This window comes from Drosophila innubila (assembly GCF_004354385.1).
Source record: "Drosophila innubila isolate TH190305 chromosome 3L unlocalized genomic scaffold, UK_Dinn_1.0 0_D_3L, whole genome shotgun sequence".
NCBI lineage: Eukaryota > Metazoa > Arthropoda > Insecta > Diptera > Drosophilidae > Drosophila > Drosophila innubila.
The window spans coordinates 15816732-15835650 of record NW_022995376.1 but is presented as its reverse complement, the minus strand read 5'-3'; the positions used below and the strand labels follow the sequence as shown (position 1 = coordinate 15835650).

At 36.2% G+C, this 18919-nt stretch overlaps 1 protein-coding gene across 1 annotated transcript; it reads right to left on the bottom strand.

Annotated features, from left to right (window-relative positions):
• Positions 1-462: 462 nt before the first annotated feature.
• Positions 463-18296, bottom strand: LOC117787258 (prolactin-releasing peptide receptor). The gene is made up of 2 exons (XM_034625740.1): positions 16424-18296; positions 463-552 (listed from the first exon to the last, which is right to left on the bottom strand). Exon 1 carries the CDS (start codon positions 18167-18169, stop codon positions 16430-16432), a length of 1740 nt encoding a protein of 579 aa, XP_034481631.1. The 5' UTR covers positions 18170-18296; the 3' UTR covers positions 463-552; positions 16424-16429.
• Positions 18297-18919: the final 623 nt, after the last annotated feature.

Sequence of the window (18919 nt, the reverse complement as noted above, 5' to 3'; positions counted from 1 at the left end):
CAATTGAACCTAAAATTGGCACACGGAATTTAATTCCAGCGACAGTTAAACGCAAATTTGAAGCTGAAAGTGACACATAGAGACGACCTTGTACTTCACGATTCACTTGGCTTCCTACAAATATGCAAAATGGCACCAGAAATAGCTGCAAAGTGGTAAGAAAATAAAATAGAATTGCTTGTCAACGCGATGGCGACTCACTCTTACACTCACACACACTTATACAAATTTGATATCAACGATTTGAAAAGCGGCTGCTTCAGCCAATTGCTTGAAGGAGACGGCACAGTTTTTTTGCCTCTGGCGCAACAGCGCAGCAATTTTCGCATCGTTGTCACTTTATTTGGCATTTATCAGCACTTTTCATACTACTCAGTACGACTGTGAGACTATACGACTAACCGACACGCCCACACACCCTTACGCCCAGACTTTAGAAGCTTACACTTTTCGCTTTGTTGCTTATGTCACATTCCCTGTCTTCTCGTTGTTGTCGACTTCCTCGAGCTCCACAACAACCAGCAACTGCGTCTAGAAATGCGTTTCAAAAATCTGCAAAAAAAAAATGTAAAAATATATATATATGATGTATTTGACATGACAAAAATATGTATATGGGAAGCATTAAAATATTGTGTGCAATAAATATGTTTGCATAAATTGTTGAATGTACCTTCAGTTTTGCTTGTCTTTTGTGTGGTTCTTTACACATATGCACACGCGTGTGTGTGCTTTTGAGTGTGAGTGTGCATTGTTAGCTAAAGCAGCTTAGGCCAATTTGTCTTGCCAACTTTTGTTGTCTGCTTGACAAAGCGCATGGCGTTGCCCATGGCAATCTTTGAGGCAACCAGACAAATATTCAAATTTTCCTATGTCCCAAAGAACAGGATGCGTTCGTTGTCTGTCCGTGACTTGAGGGCTATCGTGTCATGGCGTGTTAATCGCCATGACTCTCAAGGCAAACGGTTAATGAATAAAAGCCAACAGACACGCCTACATAGATCTACTTGGTTTGACGTGCACCCGCTGCTTGCAATTAGCATTAGCTACTTGTTGCAGCTTAAACACGTCATTTGCATGTGGGCGCTCCTCTATCATTCATTTCTATTTTAATTTTATCTATTTTCCTTCTCCCATATTCATAATAAAATTGCATTACGTATACGCGACATTGGCATTGACATTCAGCAGCCAAGTTAATTAATCTATTAACTACGTTTCACTGTTTTACCAATTAGAAAGTAAAGTCTGTACTTGTATTTCCAGAACAGCCCATAATAACAGTGGGGGAATTTAGAGCGTAATATTCTAAGTGTATTGTCAGAGTCTAAGCATATTTTCTTGTCGAATTAATGCAATAATACGATATTTAAATTTTCCTTTATCCCTGTCTTTATGCACCATTGTACCTGTATGCGAATTGTGCTTTTATTGCATTTCCCTTTTTTAATTTGATGTTCATTCTCACATTTCCACACACAATGTTTAATATGACACTTTGAATTCAGAAAACTCGACATTCAAGTTATTTCTTGTGCTATACATTTTTAATAATGGGATTTGCTTCGTGTTTTACATCGGCTCTGGTTAATTTTTAATTAAAATTCATTTATATGACAAATTGTAGAATTTGCTTGGATAAATATTTATAATGTTATTATTGAAATTTCCATTTTTGTATGTCAAATTTAATAAATGTCAACAACTGACTGATTTCGGTAGTTGCTTTTAAACTGTTTTTAAATGATATAATATTTTAAGTATACATATATAGTATATAAAAAATATCTAAACATTAATAATTATAATCTGAGTTTGTTTAATTGATTATTGTTCACACAGAAAAATCATAAAAAAGCATGTTATAAATTATATAAAATTTCACTAATTTCACTGAAAAGAATACTTAATTGTGTTGATAATTGAATATAATTATTAATAAAAGAATTCCTACTATTTATGGAATTTTAATTATTTTATAAATCCCCTGCGTTGGCATCACAGTGTTAAGGAGCAATAAAATATTTATGAAACAATATTATTTTTAATCGTTTGTAATTTTTTGTTATAATAAATAATAATTGACAATCATATACACTGGCGACACATTTCTTTAGCGTTATAATTTTGGAGTTAAAGTAAATATTAATTAAAACACCTGAGGTCCTGTTTCTTGCCGGAATCTTTAATGACAACTCACAGCTCAAATTAAGATGACCTAACTGCTCTGCCCACATTGGTGTTGATAATTGAAATGAAATTTGCCCCCAACAACAACAACAACATCAAGGGCAATAAGAGACAATATAACAACAATAAATTGAGAGGAGCATAACAAAGGTAAACTTTGCCTGGAGGTCTTCAATGGTTTTGAGTCTTTTTGGCGCCTCGGCTTGACACAAAGTGAGCAGAGTCCGGAACTAAATCGAGGCAACTACCTTTAACGCCACTTTATTAAGTATTCATTATTGTCAGCTTGTGTTGTGGGTTGTGGGCGTGGTGTGTGGCAATTACTCTGTGTATGAGTCTGGGCTTAAATTACTTTAAGTTATGTTGTAGGGACTACACAGCTACTCCGAAACATTAATTGCCAGCGGCACATTGATGTTTATGTAATTAATTTTAATGGCTGTAGTTTGCCACATCACCGCTCAGTTTGGCTCGAGGCATAGCAAATGTGCCACACCAAAAGTTTCACTTTATTGTTGTTCTGTTGTTGTCGTTTCTACAGTTTCATTATTACCCGCTACCTACATTTGGTCTCTTTGTTTGTAGTTGACAAAGTTTTCGGCGCAAATACACACAACATCATCAATAACAATGGCAATAATAGCAGTTATAAAATATTTAGCTACCATGGGACTATAGGGCGTATGTGCAATAAATAAATCAATGAGCATATGGTTCGATACAAAGAGAGCAAAAGCTATGAGTTGAAACACGTGTGAGCTCGAAATGTACCTTAACAATAACAATCACAACAAAATTTTAGTTAAGAGTGTGCTTTTTGTATATACCCTGTAATCCAAGTTCTTAATGTAAACTTAAATTGATTGATTGTAAGAGCTATCGTTAATTAAAGCAATATTGCTATCATATCATTTTAAACTTATACAGAGATTTATAAAAATTATGCCTTTAGGGTGACCTTTCAAAACTTAATTCAGTATTATCAGAGGCTCTGATCAATTTATTTTTCTCACAAATTTATTAATTTTAGGGGAACATTAATTGGCAGCTAGATTTATTCGATAACTGACTATTAAATGTTATTTTTCCCCACAGACTCATGACCATGCGTTTATATTATTTACTCTTCTGGTTTTCCTTGAGATAAATATAACACACAGTGTGCGGCAGCTAAAGAAGTCACTGCCATCATAGACAGCTCATTTAATTTTGCTTTACATCTTTCTCTCTCTATTAACATTTTTTGTCTCTCACTTTCTGTCGCCTTGAGTGTGCTTTAAGTTGCCGCAATTAGAGGCGAGCATAAACAAACTTGTCAAGTGTAGGATAAGGATGTGACTGAGCAAGGTCCTCAGCCTGTAGGCATATGGACGAAACTGAGGGGACATGCTGAAGAATGTTCTTTTTAATGAATCGCAAGTGGTCTAAATATACACACAGCAAAACATTCACAATGACAAAATGAGGAAACGTAAATGAGAACATAATTAGGCAGGCAGGAAAGTAAATAGAATGAAAGCGACAAAACCTGAGCATAGATACAAAAAAGAATGCGAATTGGGTGTGGCTGGCAAACTGTGGATACCATGACATCATCCTTTAATGGTTTTATCAAACACTGAAATGCTGTAAGTGTTGGAAAATGACAATCTTATAAAACCATTTTCACAGTCTGTTATTATATTAACACATAATTAAAGATTAGTTTCGGTTTCGAGTGTGTCTAATCAGCACTCAGTCTATTTGATATAAAAACATCGAACTGGCATGGAATTGTAAGTTTTGTAAAAATATTGTAAAGTGTAAAATGCGCTGCTTAGTTTGGATAACATGTTTGGCATTTAGTTTGCTGTATATTGTTCATAAATATGACGAACGTACGATTTTTTTGCTATAATTTCAAATACACTAACAAATTCATCTTAACTTTCTTAACTTTCACTAGATGATATTCGCGGACTTATCTAAGTAACAGATGAAAAATATTCCTGCTTATATGGATTAAGATTGAGTGAATAGACATTTAATATTCAGCCTTGTCAGCTTTACAAAAATAAAAAAAATGCATGTCTGAAACTGCTCTCCACTTTCTCTTGCTGCCTCCTTTTTTTTTTTTAAATATGCGCATACAAAAAAATAATTACTATAAAGGCATTTAAATACAAATGACAAGCACACAATAGCATCAACGACACACATACATAATTATATGTACACATTATATTATATACCCAGTGCAATGAAATTAAATGAGTTAAAAAAAGTGTCACTTTAAATACATAAAAGTCGCCAGGAAGTAAACAACGGCCATCAAGGTCACAAAAGTAAAGCTGATGTATTTTTAATTGTTGCATACATTACAATAGATTTGCATTACATCATCATCAGGCGCATAAGGAAGCCAAAATATATATACACTCACATATATCGCAGCCCACGCAGCGTCCAAAATTAAACCAGATCCTCGAATTGTCACGCAATTTAATGAGTGTGTGTGTATATGTGCGGTTATATTATGTGTGTGGGTGTATTTTGGACAGCGCACATGCAAATATTTGTTTTGGTTGTCATCTACAAAAAATTAAGCAGAATAAAAGACAAACAAAAAGGCTTCAACAGGCGGCGCCAGCTTGAAAGGACTCAACTTGCAATGAAACTGAAATGAGCTGAAGTTGACTTGAAATAATTTCAACTCATATTTCATGTAGTTGTCAGCTCTGTGAACAGGGAAAATCATTTGGTAATTAGAGCATCAGTAACCAAAAAAGCAACAAGTGAACTGAGACCTTGAAGCAACTGAAAGTAATTGTTTTGTTGATATACGTAAGGACGTGTATAAGGTAGTTACGGAAGCTTAATTGTTTTTCAAATTTTTTTATTATTATTAAGACTACAACTAAAATAATTATGATAACCAGTTAAGTTTATAACATGACTCTTTTTCGTAACAGTTTTTATAATTACTACGCTCATTCGCTTATAAAGATAACATTCTGTTGGTCAACAGTCTATAAGCATAAAATAAATAAGCGTCAAAAGCGTTGGAAAAAGTTTAGATTATACAATACTTATATTTTTGGACTAACTGTCAGCATAATATTATTCTCTGCAGAATATATATAAATTTATTTTACTACTGCATTTTTCAAGCTCCCTTAACTGATAAAAATTTTGTCTAGAACTTGACTTTTATCCTTATTCCTTGTCTGTTTCGGCAACGTTAAAATTGTTCACTTAATTTGGATGACGTGCGAAGAAAAATGGGGCACAATTTGGCTGTCGCTGGAAAGTACATATAGTAAAATACAAGCACGAAAATGTAGTGCGTAAATTGAACTTAAAAAAAAAGAAACTCTACTCGTTCAAAAATTTCTCTTATTGCTGTTGTCATAGTCGCTAAAATATGTGCTCACATAAATTTAAAGTAGCCCGAGTCGTTTATGTGTTCAAATTATGTGACATTATTCAAAATATTAACTTGATTTCGCACAAGGCCAACAACCTGCAGTAGAAGACGCTGTACTTGTTGACCTCTATCTATGGTGGCTTTTGGTCCAATTTCAAGTGGCACTCGGTCACTTTTAGTTGCTTCACGCACATTTGAGTCAAAATTAAATTCTCAATTTTATATTCGTTTCTTTTGTTAACATTCTTTTTTGTGGCTACGCTTAACGCGCACACTCTGAAACTTAAGGGAATTGAGGGAACCCCCTGCCCTGGGATATACGCAGACCTTGCCTGCGGTTGCTTGAGAGTTTTTAAATTAATTTGCTTGCGGCGAGCACACAGTGCCCTCCAAAAATACATGGATGAAGCAAAGCTTGCGGCTTATTTGACGCCAAGTCCAAAACTCAGCCGCAAAATAAAAAAAAAGGGAATTTTAATTTTAATTCACTCACTGCGATTAAATAATGTATAAGTTACCCAGTCTGGGATTTAGGGAGAGATTTGATTGATATGCTAAGCACGTAAGGACAAAGGAAAGAGAAGCGAGGCAGGAAACACAACGACAAATCGAACAAGGAAACGGAAAGAAGGCAGGAAAAATAATCAAAATATTAATGTCGTCGCTTCTGGGCGAGAAATAAATCGTCAGTTGTAAATTCTGGTAAACTCTTAAGCAATATTTACCAGTTGAATTTAAATTAAGTTAAGTTGATCAGGCACAGATCGATTGATTGACGAGTAAAACTCCCAGCGATAACTTTGCAAATTGAGTTTTAATAAAATGTAAAAAAGAAGATTAAGAAGTTTATCACAACTTTTCCAAAGAGTACTCAGCTGAGAATATTTAACTTGATTTATAGTTACCAGAGATTAGAGTAAGTGTTTTTTTAAAAAATTTTTTTTCATTATGCGAGATTAAGCTTTTAGCTTCAACTTAAGGTAATTAAATATGCAATAAATTTAATTAATCTTAAAGAACAAACAACACAACATTGTATAAACAAATGTGTTAATGCGCTTTTCAATTGTGCTTTAATAACTTCAACAAGTTTCAGCTCAAGCTAATATATACCAACATCATCTATTGACAACTTATGTACATAAAAACCTGCTTCACCAACAATCCCGCCAATGTGCACAACTGATTGTTATATGTTACTTTGCTCGAAGAAAAAGCTTTTGCAAAATGAATGATTATTTCGCACTCATGTGTGGATACACACAAGCACAGATACAAGTACATATCTAAAAACCAAAATCCAGACCCAGTCTCTCTTCTGAGCCCTAATGACATGCAGGTCGTCTACATGTTGACGAGCTGTCGGTCGTAAAATAAAATAAATATGTATGGAAAAAAGTAAAGCATACTTATTGGGGCCATGGCTGGGGTCTCTTGTCTGGCGCTGATATCAATCGCAAATCGTGTGCCACAAAGTGCAGCCAACTCTGATTAAAATAATGATAATGTGCAGCTCAACGCTTTTTTTTTTTGCCATCATTTTCTGTTGACTTTGTCTTTGATGGCATTTTTTCTTTGCCGTCTGCTGTTGATTTTATATGATTGAGCTTGGGATTTTGGCCCTGTTTCTGCCTTAATTACCACAAAGGCAATGTCTAATGATCATCGAAATCCACTTTAAGCTCTACACTTGAGCTATTGTGGTTTGCAAAAGGTATAAAAAAGGAAAAGTTACGCAATATTTTCTCCTTTTTTTTGCAAAAGTTTTTATGTCCTGATACCTTGAGGCACAGTTATGTATGTACCTGGGCCATAAATTATTACCCGTGCAGCTGTCAGTTTTTTATATCCCCGCATTTTTTTTGTTGCTTTTGTGGACACGCCCACAAGACCTCACGCATGCCCACACAACTGGCCTACCTCAAAAGAAACCCTCACAGCTGCAATCGTCGCACATTTATGGAAATATTCTTAACAGCTTTTGTTATGCTCTTTGCTAAGATTCTTTTCCGGCCATCTAAATTTCCTTCAAAACTGAAACTGACTTGCATGCGAAAGTTTTAACAACTCTTGCATAGATTTTCCTGCATTAACAGCTCTTTAAACAGGAATTTAAATTATATACCCTTCACTCAAAGTATACTTGTAATTAAAGACTTTCAAAAGGAATAGTAAATATGACTGAAATGTTTATTATATTCGTCAAATAGATAACTGTAAGACTAGCTATTTAAGCAAAAATATAAATAATGTTCTGTACATAAATTCGACTGAGGAATAGAATTAAAGAATATAAAACAAACAAATGATTATAAATTTAGGTAAATATATGCCAGTAGTTAATTTCTAGGATATCTCGATGTCTGGCAGCTCATTGTCATAACTTGTAGATGTTTTGTGGCACGTGGAAATTATGGCTGCCACGTTGAGATGTCTTTGTTTACTTTCCCCCATTCATATTTTGCGTTTTCTTTGCTATTCGCACATAAATTAAGGAATGACGTTGAAAAGAATAAACACTGAAATGCTTGTTGTTGTTGTTATTTGTTGAATGTTGTGCTGTTGTTGTTGTTGTTGTCACTGCCTAGACTGACAGCCTCTGAAGAGCCTCCGCTCGGGACAGTAGGTTCACCACCTGATGACAGGTGCTTCGTGCCTCAACGCAATTACAACGCCTCACTGCATTGCACTGAGTACACTGAAAGAAAAAGTAAATGCTTAAATTCAAGTACCACTGTTCAAGTCCAATTTTGCTAAGACATTTTATATTGAGTCTTTTAAATGTATGAGTTTTGCTTCATTATACATTAATATTAAACGTACACTGTTTTTTTCTCAGTGCAGCTGACTGTTAACTATGTTTGTTTACTTTTGTTGTCGCCATAGACTTGGACTTTTTATGTTTTTAGAAGCATTTCATTTTATACTCGCCGCTGCATAATTATGTCAGCCACGCATTGACAAAAGCCGAATACTTGAAGGCGTCTGCTTTTCTGGCTTAAAGTGCCAGACAGTCTTAAGTTTGCCCACCAAACACAGATGCTGTTATAATTCCATGTAATATGATTGTATACATAATTATATTGTTTGCCTGACAACAAAATGCGCATTAAATTACAAGTATTCAAATTTAATTTGGAGAGAAAATGTGAAAAGCTAAAAAGGCATTCCAGTGCTCAATATTATTACATCATTTGTAATAATACAAATTTAAATTTATTGAATAAATTCCTATACTTTTCGTTTTTGAATAAATGATAATGAATAATTCAAGCGATTGTACATTAATGTCTCAAAAGACAATTTTGATTATTAAGTAAAATTTAAACTGTTCAAGCAATTTCAATCTCAAAGATTTGGCCAAGCAGCAATTGCGACTAATGGCACTTCACAGTAAGCCAGTCAGGCCCCAAATTGTAGACGGTTTTGGGCTATGGCCTATGCCCAATGGCTTGGGCAATTAATAAAAGCATTTTTCGTTTCATTAAACTGGTAATTGTTAACTTGGCTGCTGCCTGGCAACGGACAATGCATAAAACTATCCTCAGTGGGGCTAAGAACCAGAATTGGCTTTTCAACTTTAATAAAAGCATAGCCGCAAGCCCGCGTAGTCTTCATCCTGACTTCTTTTTCGTCTACTGGCCAAATCATTAAACACAAAATTTAATTAACTGTTAATAAAGTTGCTAATAAACGCACCCGCCAACGCCCTCTAAGCCGCTGTCAAGTTGCCCCAAATGCCTCATATTAAGTGGCATTAAGCTCTGCTGTCAACACACTCACACACACACACACACACACGCATGTAAACACACACACAGTGCGTCGTCTCAGACATTCTGGGAAAATCAGACTGAAAAGCATACAAGCTTAAGACTCCCTCTATATATAGTACATATGAGTCGAATCTGTCTTTTAGAATGCGCCATAAATTATGTATAAGCAGCCACAATTTTTTGCTGAACCCAGCTGATCTGGGCAATCTCTTACCAGGCACGTGTTTTACCGAATAAAGTTTTCTTTCCGCTGTCCACATAGCTTTGGACAAGCCTGTAAACGTGCCACAAGCGGCACGTGTTCACCACATTCATGTCTCATGGACCATAACTCACATCGATGAGCGTTTACCACATTTAATTGGGCATAAACGCTGTTCGCTTTTATAGACATTTTTCATCAATAACAAAGACGTCTGCAAGCGCCCATTAAATGTCATTTCAAACACCTTCACAAACAGCTATATATATTGCACAGTTGGTCCAAAGACATATATATTTAAGCAAATAATATTTTTTTTTTTTAGTTTGACAAGTTCATATAAACTTTGATGAATTATAAGCAAATTTTTGTAAAAATTATAAAGTAAATAAAACCAATAAAAAATATATAAAAAGGGTATTTAATATCCAGTCGAAGTTTTAATTCTATTAAAATTGAGCGATCTTTTAGCTGGCTAAAAGTTTAAGTTGTTAATGCTTTCAATCAAAATTAAGCTTTCAAGTGCTTTTCATCCTGCCAACTTTCAAGGGTTTTTAATTCTTTGTAAATAAAGTTTTCATTTGCTTAATATCTTATGAATTGCATGAAAAGCAGAAGTGCATATTAATAAAATTAAGATTAATTCAAATTGACAACAGAATTAGATGCTAAAGTGATAAGTGACTTTAGCTGTTGCAATCCATTCAATTATCTTAAGTAATCAAATCATATAAGTGATTGGGGATTTGTCTTAGTTGTCATCTCATCATTTCCGCCTTCAAACTTATTTGTATTGATTTTTTGTTTTGTTTAGTTAACTTTGATATGCATCCCAGTGTGTATTGGCAGAGAAGACAAATGGAAATGTTAGTATGGTGCTACATACGTGCCTCGCATAGTAACGCTTCTAATTCCTTTAAGCCATGGTAACAGTCGTCTTAGGGCACATTTGATGAGTGAGTTAAATGCTTCAAATGCTCTGTTTGCATAGAACAAGAAATGTTAGCTAAATGTGATGGCCTCTTAAGAAGCAGCGCATACATACCCTAAATTTAATATGTTTTGTCGTAATTTTTATGCTTTATTTATTGGACATTGGACATAGCTACTGGGGTTAACTCGAGCCTGTCCCCACGACAAGTCAATAGAATTTATGACCATCGATTTTATTTTGATGTGTGCCTAAAGATTTTCTTCTTTTTATATTTTTTTGTCGATATCCCACTTAACTCCATGGAGACTTGGTCTTGTGTATCTAAAATTTATGCCGACAGCTGCTTAAAAACTTTGCGTTCATAAATTTTGTGGGAGTTAGCACATAACGCTGGACACTTTAAATCCATCCGCCCGCAGCTACATCCGTTTTATAGTTACCTTCTGCAAGCATTATTATTGTTGCTGTTTCCTTCCTCAATTCCTTTTAATTGTTTGCTCAACACCTTTGGCTAGCTTCCTGCATTGCCATTGCCATTCGTATTGCCATTGCCATTGCCACTGCCATTGCCAAGGGCTGCCAGGTAGTGCTATTGTTGGCTGCTTCGCACCATGGCCATGCAACATAATAAAAGCTTGTTAACGTAATTGCTTAATTGGCCAACTAGTGCACTGGACAACGGTGTGAAGAGGTAGAAGATAAAATGCTAGCAAAAGCCAAAGCAGCTCTAATGAAAATGTTGTTTTCTCTGCCCAACACATTAGACTGATTAGACACGGGCAGCGGGAATAAAAATAGAGCCATGTGGATATAAGTACCTTACACACACATACACACGCATGCACATACGCACATATTGAAATGGAACGTGTTGGGTTTTACATTACTGAGCTGACTTTTAGCTCACGCCCTTGGGCAAAGTGTGAAAGCAAAACGGTAATTGCATTTTCATTTCATTATACCCTAACGCAATCCTAGCTCTAAAACTATGCCAAGTAGCTAGGCAACATAAGCAATGCAAGCCAATAGATCGATAGAAAATAACAAGATTTAGAAAACACATTTTTTTAAAGTAAAAAATAAATAATAAATAAAAACAAAATTTGCTAAATAGCTAAGCTTAAAAATTAAATTTGAAATGCACTGAAAAGTTAACGTAAATTGATACTGTTTCTCTTTAATTTAAAGTGCACCTAAGCCTTTTAAAAACTGTTAAATCTAGCTAAAGTGGCATACAAAAATAGAACAATCAAATGTTATACCTATGTAAATTAACAGAAAACTTTAACTAACATTGACTGTTAACACATATGCAATGTCATGCAGTCAACATAAGGAAATAGACAGCAAGCTACTGCTATTAACATTCATATTTTTTTACATAGTCATATTACAAATAGATGTAAACTAACATTACGTTAAGTCTTATCCTGCTTTGCCTGTAATCATTATATGGATTTATCAATTTCATGTTGGTAAAGTAGGGCAAACAAGAGATCAGCTTTCAATAGCATCAAATATGTAATCTGTGTAATCTACACGCTGACTTGATTGGCCTGTTTACCCTAATCTGTCAGCAAAAAGGCGTTTCCGCAAATCTCTGAGGCAGCTGTTTTGCTATAGACTTCAACATCTGTGCAGCATGAGGCATATAGTACATAAATAGAGGAAGAGCCCATTTCAATTGTCAATTAGACACTTGCCATTTGTGTGCAAGGAACTTCATTAATCGCTTTTATTTTCACAACTGTCAGACTGTCAGGCTGTCAGTCGGATTGGCTTATGTACCAGCTGACGTCAACAAGAATCCGATGGCCTAATACTCATATTGATGTTGCTGATGTTATAAAATAAATGCGTATCAGCATCAAATGATTACTACCCCTCTTATCCATTGCAAACAAAACACATGTTTCATGACACTTCAAAAACAAATTCCACAACTGCGATGATCGCGCGAAAAGAAAAACGTAAATGCTGAGCAATAATTTTTTTATAGTCAGTCAATGCGAAAAACATTTTACGTTGAGTGTAAGTAAGTACATATTTAAATCATGCATGCAAGTGTTTGTATGTGTGTGTGAATGCATGATAAGCAGCCAAAGAGCCATGTTATTGTAACCATTAAAGCCACATACATACCCACACAAACACACACACGCACACATGCAAAGCGAACAAAGACAACAGTAACGAGCGCAACATTAGCCCGCTTCTAAAGGGGCGTGGCAGAATGTGTTTGATTTTATACGCCACGATTTAGTACGGATTTAATCAGGCTCTTCAGATTTTATAACACACTTGTGCACTTTTAGTGTGATTGATTGGTATTCGGATAGCTGAAATGCACTTAAACAAAATAAATAAAATATTTATATTTAGATCAATACTTAGCAATGCATTGAACTCTGTTATCATTGAGATTTTATTGCGATTCTGTTAAGATAACAGTGCTGCAAAATAGGGGAGAAGATGCCAAAATGTCGGTATATAACGAGTGCTGCCTAAAAGTATGCCACATATTTTCTTAAAATTATTAAATATTGCTTAATTATACTCATAAAATTTTATGTATTCAAGTCCAAATTAAATAACAAACTTTTCCAAGAAAATACACTCCAAAGCCTCAGAAATCTACTACTGCAATAACAGTTGATGGCTTGAAACCATTTCAATGTAACGTAAAAGATTCCTGAACTTGTAACTTGAATTCACTCGCGCCATATTTGGCTTCAGTTTTTCACTATTCATTATGGCAACAGGGGCTAACTTATTTCAAAAGTTATAAAATTGATTAAATAAAATGGAGCTGCTACAACTTTTCTGCTGAATGATAAGTTGCAAGTGTAGCACTTGGTCTGGCAAGTTGCCAGGCACAGCTTATCAAAACGCAACTGCGACTGAAGCCATTGCACACTGTGGGGCAAAAGAATGATGGCATTTAAAAACTAAGAAACTGGTAGCAAAAAATGATCGCTTGATATGCAATCGTAAAGTTTGCGGTGCTATTGCAGATACAAATACAAATGACCAAATTGCCATCCCCCGAGCTGTCAGGTTTTGGCCCATTTGCCAGTCGCAGAAACCAGACAGCAAACAACAAAATACAATTTAGTTGTAAAAAGTTTTATACACTAACTCGATGGCAAACTTGTTTACAGAGACAGCACACGGTGACTCTGACACCCCCGACCCTTTTAGACCCTCCCTTGGGGTAGAAACTTTGTTGACTGAGTCTGTTGCCTGCAACGAGAGTAGAGCGAGTCCGACAATTGCTGTTTGCAATTTAAGTTGCAGTTCTCATGCATAATGCATCAAATGTGCTGTCACTGCAGCATGGACCATCAACTATATCACTTACCGCTCACTCACCGGTCGCTGTGATTCTATACTCCAAGTCCCATACAGAGCAGATCCAACTAAGAGTGGGAGTACTCTTATACATGTGGTTTGTTGACTGACACCGCCCGTCCAAGCACCACCCAGACCAGCCAGTGGGTAATTAGGCTGAAAAGCATGGTATGTGCCACTAACGACGGCGCTGAATAATTCATAAATTAAAGGCCTTTCGGTCATCTCCCTGAAATAGGCTCACATATTTTGTTTGTTTTGCTTGCAAAGCTTACCGCAAACATGACACAAATGTAAATAGCAACATCGCAGCACAACACATACATATATAGAGATAGTGTCTGACTCCATGAGATACAAAAGATATTTTCAAATATGAATAAAATATCCAAGCAGCAGTCGTATCTTGACGGAGCAAAATAAATTTCAAAGCATTTAAATAGTTAACCCACATATTTATATATGCATGTTAGTTTGTGCTCTTTAAAACCAAAATAGATTTTATGGAATGAATTCTAGTCTAAGTGCCTCAGTAAAATAATTGTAAATAAATATCTTAATGTCAAAAATAAGCTGACAAATTCATATAATTGTTATGTTATTTATCTGAGATATTACAAGTTTTAAAGAATAATCTTATATCCAAAAAAAATCTTATCTCAATGTTAAACAGAGATTCAATTATATAAATTATTAATTTATTATTTCAGACAATTTAAATAATAAGAACAAACATATTTGTTAAAAAACATTCAACAGTTTTTAATGATTTTGCACAGAAACCATTTTCATTAGTAAATACCTTAATAATTATTTTAATTATTAAAATAAAATTATTAAGATTACATATATGCAATTTCGTAAATAAATAAATTCTTCATTCCAAGTCTCTAAGAATTTTCAAATACATTTATTTATAACTTTAATGCAAATAAAATGCGTCAGGCTTCCTTGTTGTTGCCTTTTGACTTTTTATATGAGTAGTAAATTTTCATTTAATCAAATAGAATTTCAATGCCAAACGATATATTTATAAGCTTTATGACTTGGCCATTTCGAGTTGAGAGGAACTGAGCCAGCCCCCCAGGCAGTCAGACAGATAGCCCATAACGTGCTCTCATAAAAAATTATAAATAAATAAGCCAATGTAAATTATTCTGCGTCAAAGCATTATGTTTATAAGGGACTTTCGACTTATCGTTGGCCCCGGCTGTTGACCATTTTGCAGCGCATTTATCTGACAGCTTCAGCTGGTAATTTGTGTACATATATTATGTTGTTATTACTACTGTTGTATATGCTGGATGTTATTATTGTTGCTCTACTTGTTGTTGTAGAAAACACCTGGCAAAAGGGTCGGCACGTGTTTCATATTTTCTTAATCCATTTGCAGCCTGTTGCCATCTGTCAACCTAACTTGCAACTTTTTATTTCACATAAGAAATTTGTGACTTGAAGATGTCAGATAGAAAAGCTAAATGAATGAAGTGGTTTTTCTAAGCATACAAAGCATTTCATTCAATTTATAATATATTCAAAAGAAAAACAATTGGCTATGACTCTTTTCTCTTTATTATCTTTCAATTAGAAAAATACATTAAATAAATAAATTTAATATAATTCTTCTGCATGCTCCTATTTAATATATGAAAAATTTCAATTTTATACATTTTTATTGCCACTTTTAAAATGCAGCTGTGCGAGAATTGTGTGCTGACAGGTTAAGAGACTAGTGTGTATCTCAGAAGAGTGTGCTGCTACTTTGCTACTGACATTTGATTTACTGCACTGAATTGGATGCATGTGCTCCTGCTCTCATCCCCAGAACTGAAGCTAACATCCTTGAGCTTAGTAAATGAAATTTGCCAGCATAAAAAGGCAGTTGCAACTCATGTCAGCTGCTTCTTGCCTTGGCATTTGCTTTGATTTCGAGGAATGCAAACCAATTCCAAGCTATACAAACAGTTCGTCTAAAAGTGCTTCATGGCATTCGCAAAATTCATAAAAATAATGCAGGTAGGTAACTCAATTCTAAAAAAGCAAAAATGCTTTGTGCGGAAATAGATTTCATCATTGGAATGGAAAAGGAAAATGCTTCTTTTTTGTGGCAAAGCAATTTTTAACTTCATTCAGCTGAAATCTGATACAAAGATGAAAATGATGAGGACATCTGATTTATTGATCCATCAAATATTAAAATAAAATTTGTATACTCTTGCAAAGGGTATTACATTTTTCACAAAATGTGTAACGCTTTATAATGATAATGATTGCCTTTCCACAAATTAATAATTTGACAAGATATGACAGTTTAAATTTTTTGAAAAAGTGTCAAGGCGAAAATATAAAAAAAATGGAGAGTGATGGAAAAAAATTTTAAAAAAATTTCTGCAATTTTGATGCTGAATCAAATTGGAAATCATTTGTCGATTTTATTTGAATATAATAATCGAATTTTCGATGTTGTTATATAGTTATTTATTTTATTTTGTTTGAATTAAATGGATGGTCTTATACAACAAATTTGGATAAGACCGGACCTAAGATCATTTGCTAGTACTCACCCTGTCTCAGTTACATCGTCTATTGTCATCTGCGGGTCCTGCAATAGCAACTCCCAATTCGGTCAATGCCTCGGACTCCTGGCAATGACTACTCGATTCCAGGATGCTGATGCCCGTCGTGTTGTCGGAGCTGACAAAGGGTGTCTCACTGAATCGCACCTCCACAGTCTGTTCATCTCCCGAGTCAATGTAGTCGCCATCATCATCAGTGCGTCGTCGGATGCGTTGCATCAATTCCACCTGCTGTTGTTGTTGTTGCTCCTGTTGGAGCTGCGGCTGTCGTGCATGGACGAGGGCTGCATTGATGCCACGCCCACTGAGTATAGGTGACACAGCGCCAGTGCCATTGCCATAGGTCGGCTCCCGTGGTATGATGAGTAGCTTCTCCTTGGGCAGACAGGTCTCCTGTGTGATGCCGTTGTCATCCTGATCATCGGCATCCAGACTTCCTCCCCCGCCGCCCTCGCCATTGGCATGATGGAGACGAGGACCGCAGGTATTACGATCGCTGCGATTGTAGCCTCGGGTAATATTGATAATATTGTTGTTGGAGGGATTGAAGCAGGGCAGCACATGCTTGAACTCCTTGCGAAAGTTCTCATTCAGCCAGGCATAGAGAAAGGGATTGTAGCACGTGGAGCTCATGGCAATCGAGTGTGCCACAAAGAAGAACAATATGTAGAAGCGCCAATCCTTTGACTTGTCATTGAAGTCATCGAAAATGTTCACCAGATTGATGGGCAACCAGCTGAGACCAAAAACCGCCACCATGGCAATCAACATGCGATTCGTGCGCTTCTTGCGATCCCGATCCGCCTCCTCCCGCCGCGATGACTTCGAACCTGGTTTGGCCCTGGCTCGTTGATTCAATTTGACCGAGATCCAGACATAGCAAATCGAGATTATGAAGAAGGGCAACAGGAACTGCAACACCACTGTAATGGCACCGAACACCTTGCGATATTGTTCCGCTGGCCAATTCTCCTCGCAGACCATCAGGGATTCCGTGTCGCTCAGGAGCTGCATATAGGCCTGGGCAGCAGATGTATCATTGGGCGTGGCACTGTCCAGACTTGTCTCATTGTACTGGGTACCATTGCCAGTCACCTCGGACATCTTCATGTACATGCCATACGGTAATGTGGCCAACAGGGACACAACCCAAATGCTCACAATAATCCCAATGCAAGTGGAGAGTTTCATGCGTGGATGGAACGGATAAATGATGACAAAATAGCGATCGATCGCTATCGAGGTCAGGGTCAGTGTTGATATATAGATGCTGCAGCCCTGGGCATAGGAAACCAGATGACACAACGTTCTCCCAAATGCCCAGCGACCCATGAAAGTGTACAGCGGTGTGAAGGGCACGGCGAGCACACACAGCAAAATATCCGATAAAGCCAGATTCGTAATGAATATATTGGTAACTGTTTGCATGGCACGATTACGTAATACCACATAGCAAACCAGCACATTGCCAAATACGCCCAGGACAAAGACGGTGGTATAGAGCACATAGAAAAAGATCTGTACAAATTGATTGTGCATTATATCTGATTTATCTACATCCGAATCGCTGGACAGAGAGCTGCTTGTGGTGCTGCTGGTGCTGGTGGTGCTGTCACTATCTAGTGGGGCAATTGTGGTGCTGCTGCTGCTCCAGTTGGCCCCAAGCATTTGAGGCAGCTGTGTGCTGACCGATATCAACAAAGCATTAACCGTCTCGTTGGTTATATTCGCCATGACTTTGTTTAGATTCCTAATGAGTCAAGGAGAAACTTAAGCTGACTGGAGGATGCTTACGGGTTGCTGTTGTTGCTTATTCCAGTCCGGTTTTACCGGAAGTGCGCCACTTAAGCAGCCATTTCCGTCGTCTGTGCTGAGGCACGTCTCAAGTTTTATCTTCAATGTTTTATTTATTGAGAAAGTTTGCTTTAATATTTGCTTTGGCTTATTGCTAATTGCGTGGAATCTGCAAAGTAAGAAGAATTGCATAAAGAAAATAGAATATAATAAGTATAAGAATATAAGAAATGGAATCTAAAGAAGGAAAAAAAAAACATCACAGACAACATTCATTTGATTTGTATAAATGTAAAAGTTTACAGTCCGGAATTACTTCTTAGTTGGAATTTGAAACTAACTTTGCTTTCGTCGTTTTTCCTCGCTACGTTTCGCTTTTGTTTCGTTTTCCCTCTAAGGATTATGTTGTTGCCTTGGCTGACATTTATTCTAGTTGCTGTCTCTCTTACACACTCGTGCTGTCACGGTCGCACTTTGCCAGAGGGACTAGACGGTGTCAGTTGTCCTTATTAAAAACAATGTGGCAGCTAAATTCAGCAAAGCGGAAGTGAAAGTGTGGCATTAGGAATCTAGTTTATATTGTCTGAGAGCTACAGTGTTGGTGAACGCGTTTAGATAGTGTCAGCACAAATCAGCAAGCTTTTAGAATCTAAATGAAACAACAGTTTTTGACTCTGTGGCTGCACATTG

Coding starts and splice junctions, on each gene's coding strand:
- LOC117787258 (XM_034625740.1), bottom strand. CDS start 18,169: ATGGCGAATATAACCAACGAGACGGTTAATGCTTTGTTGATATCGGTC.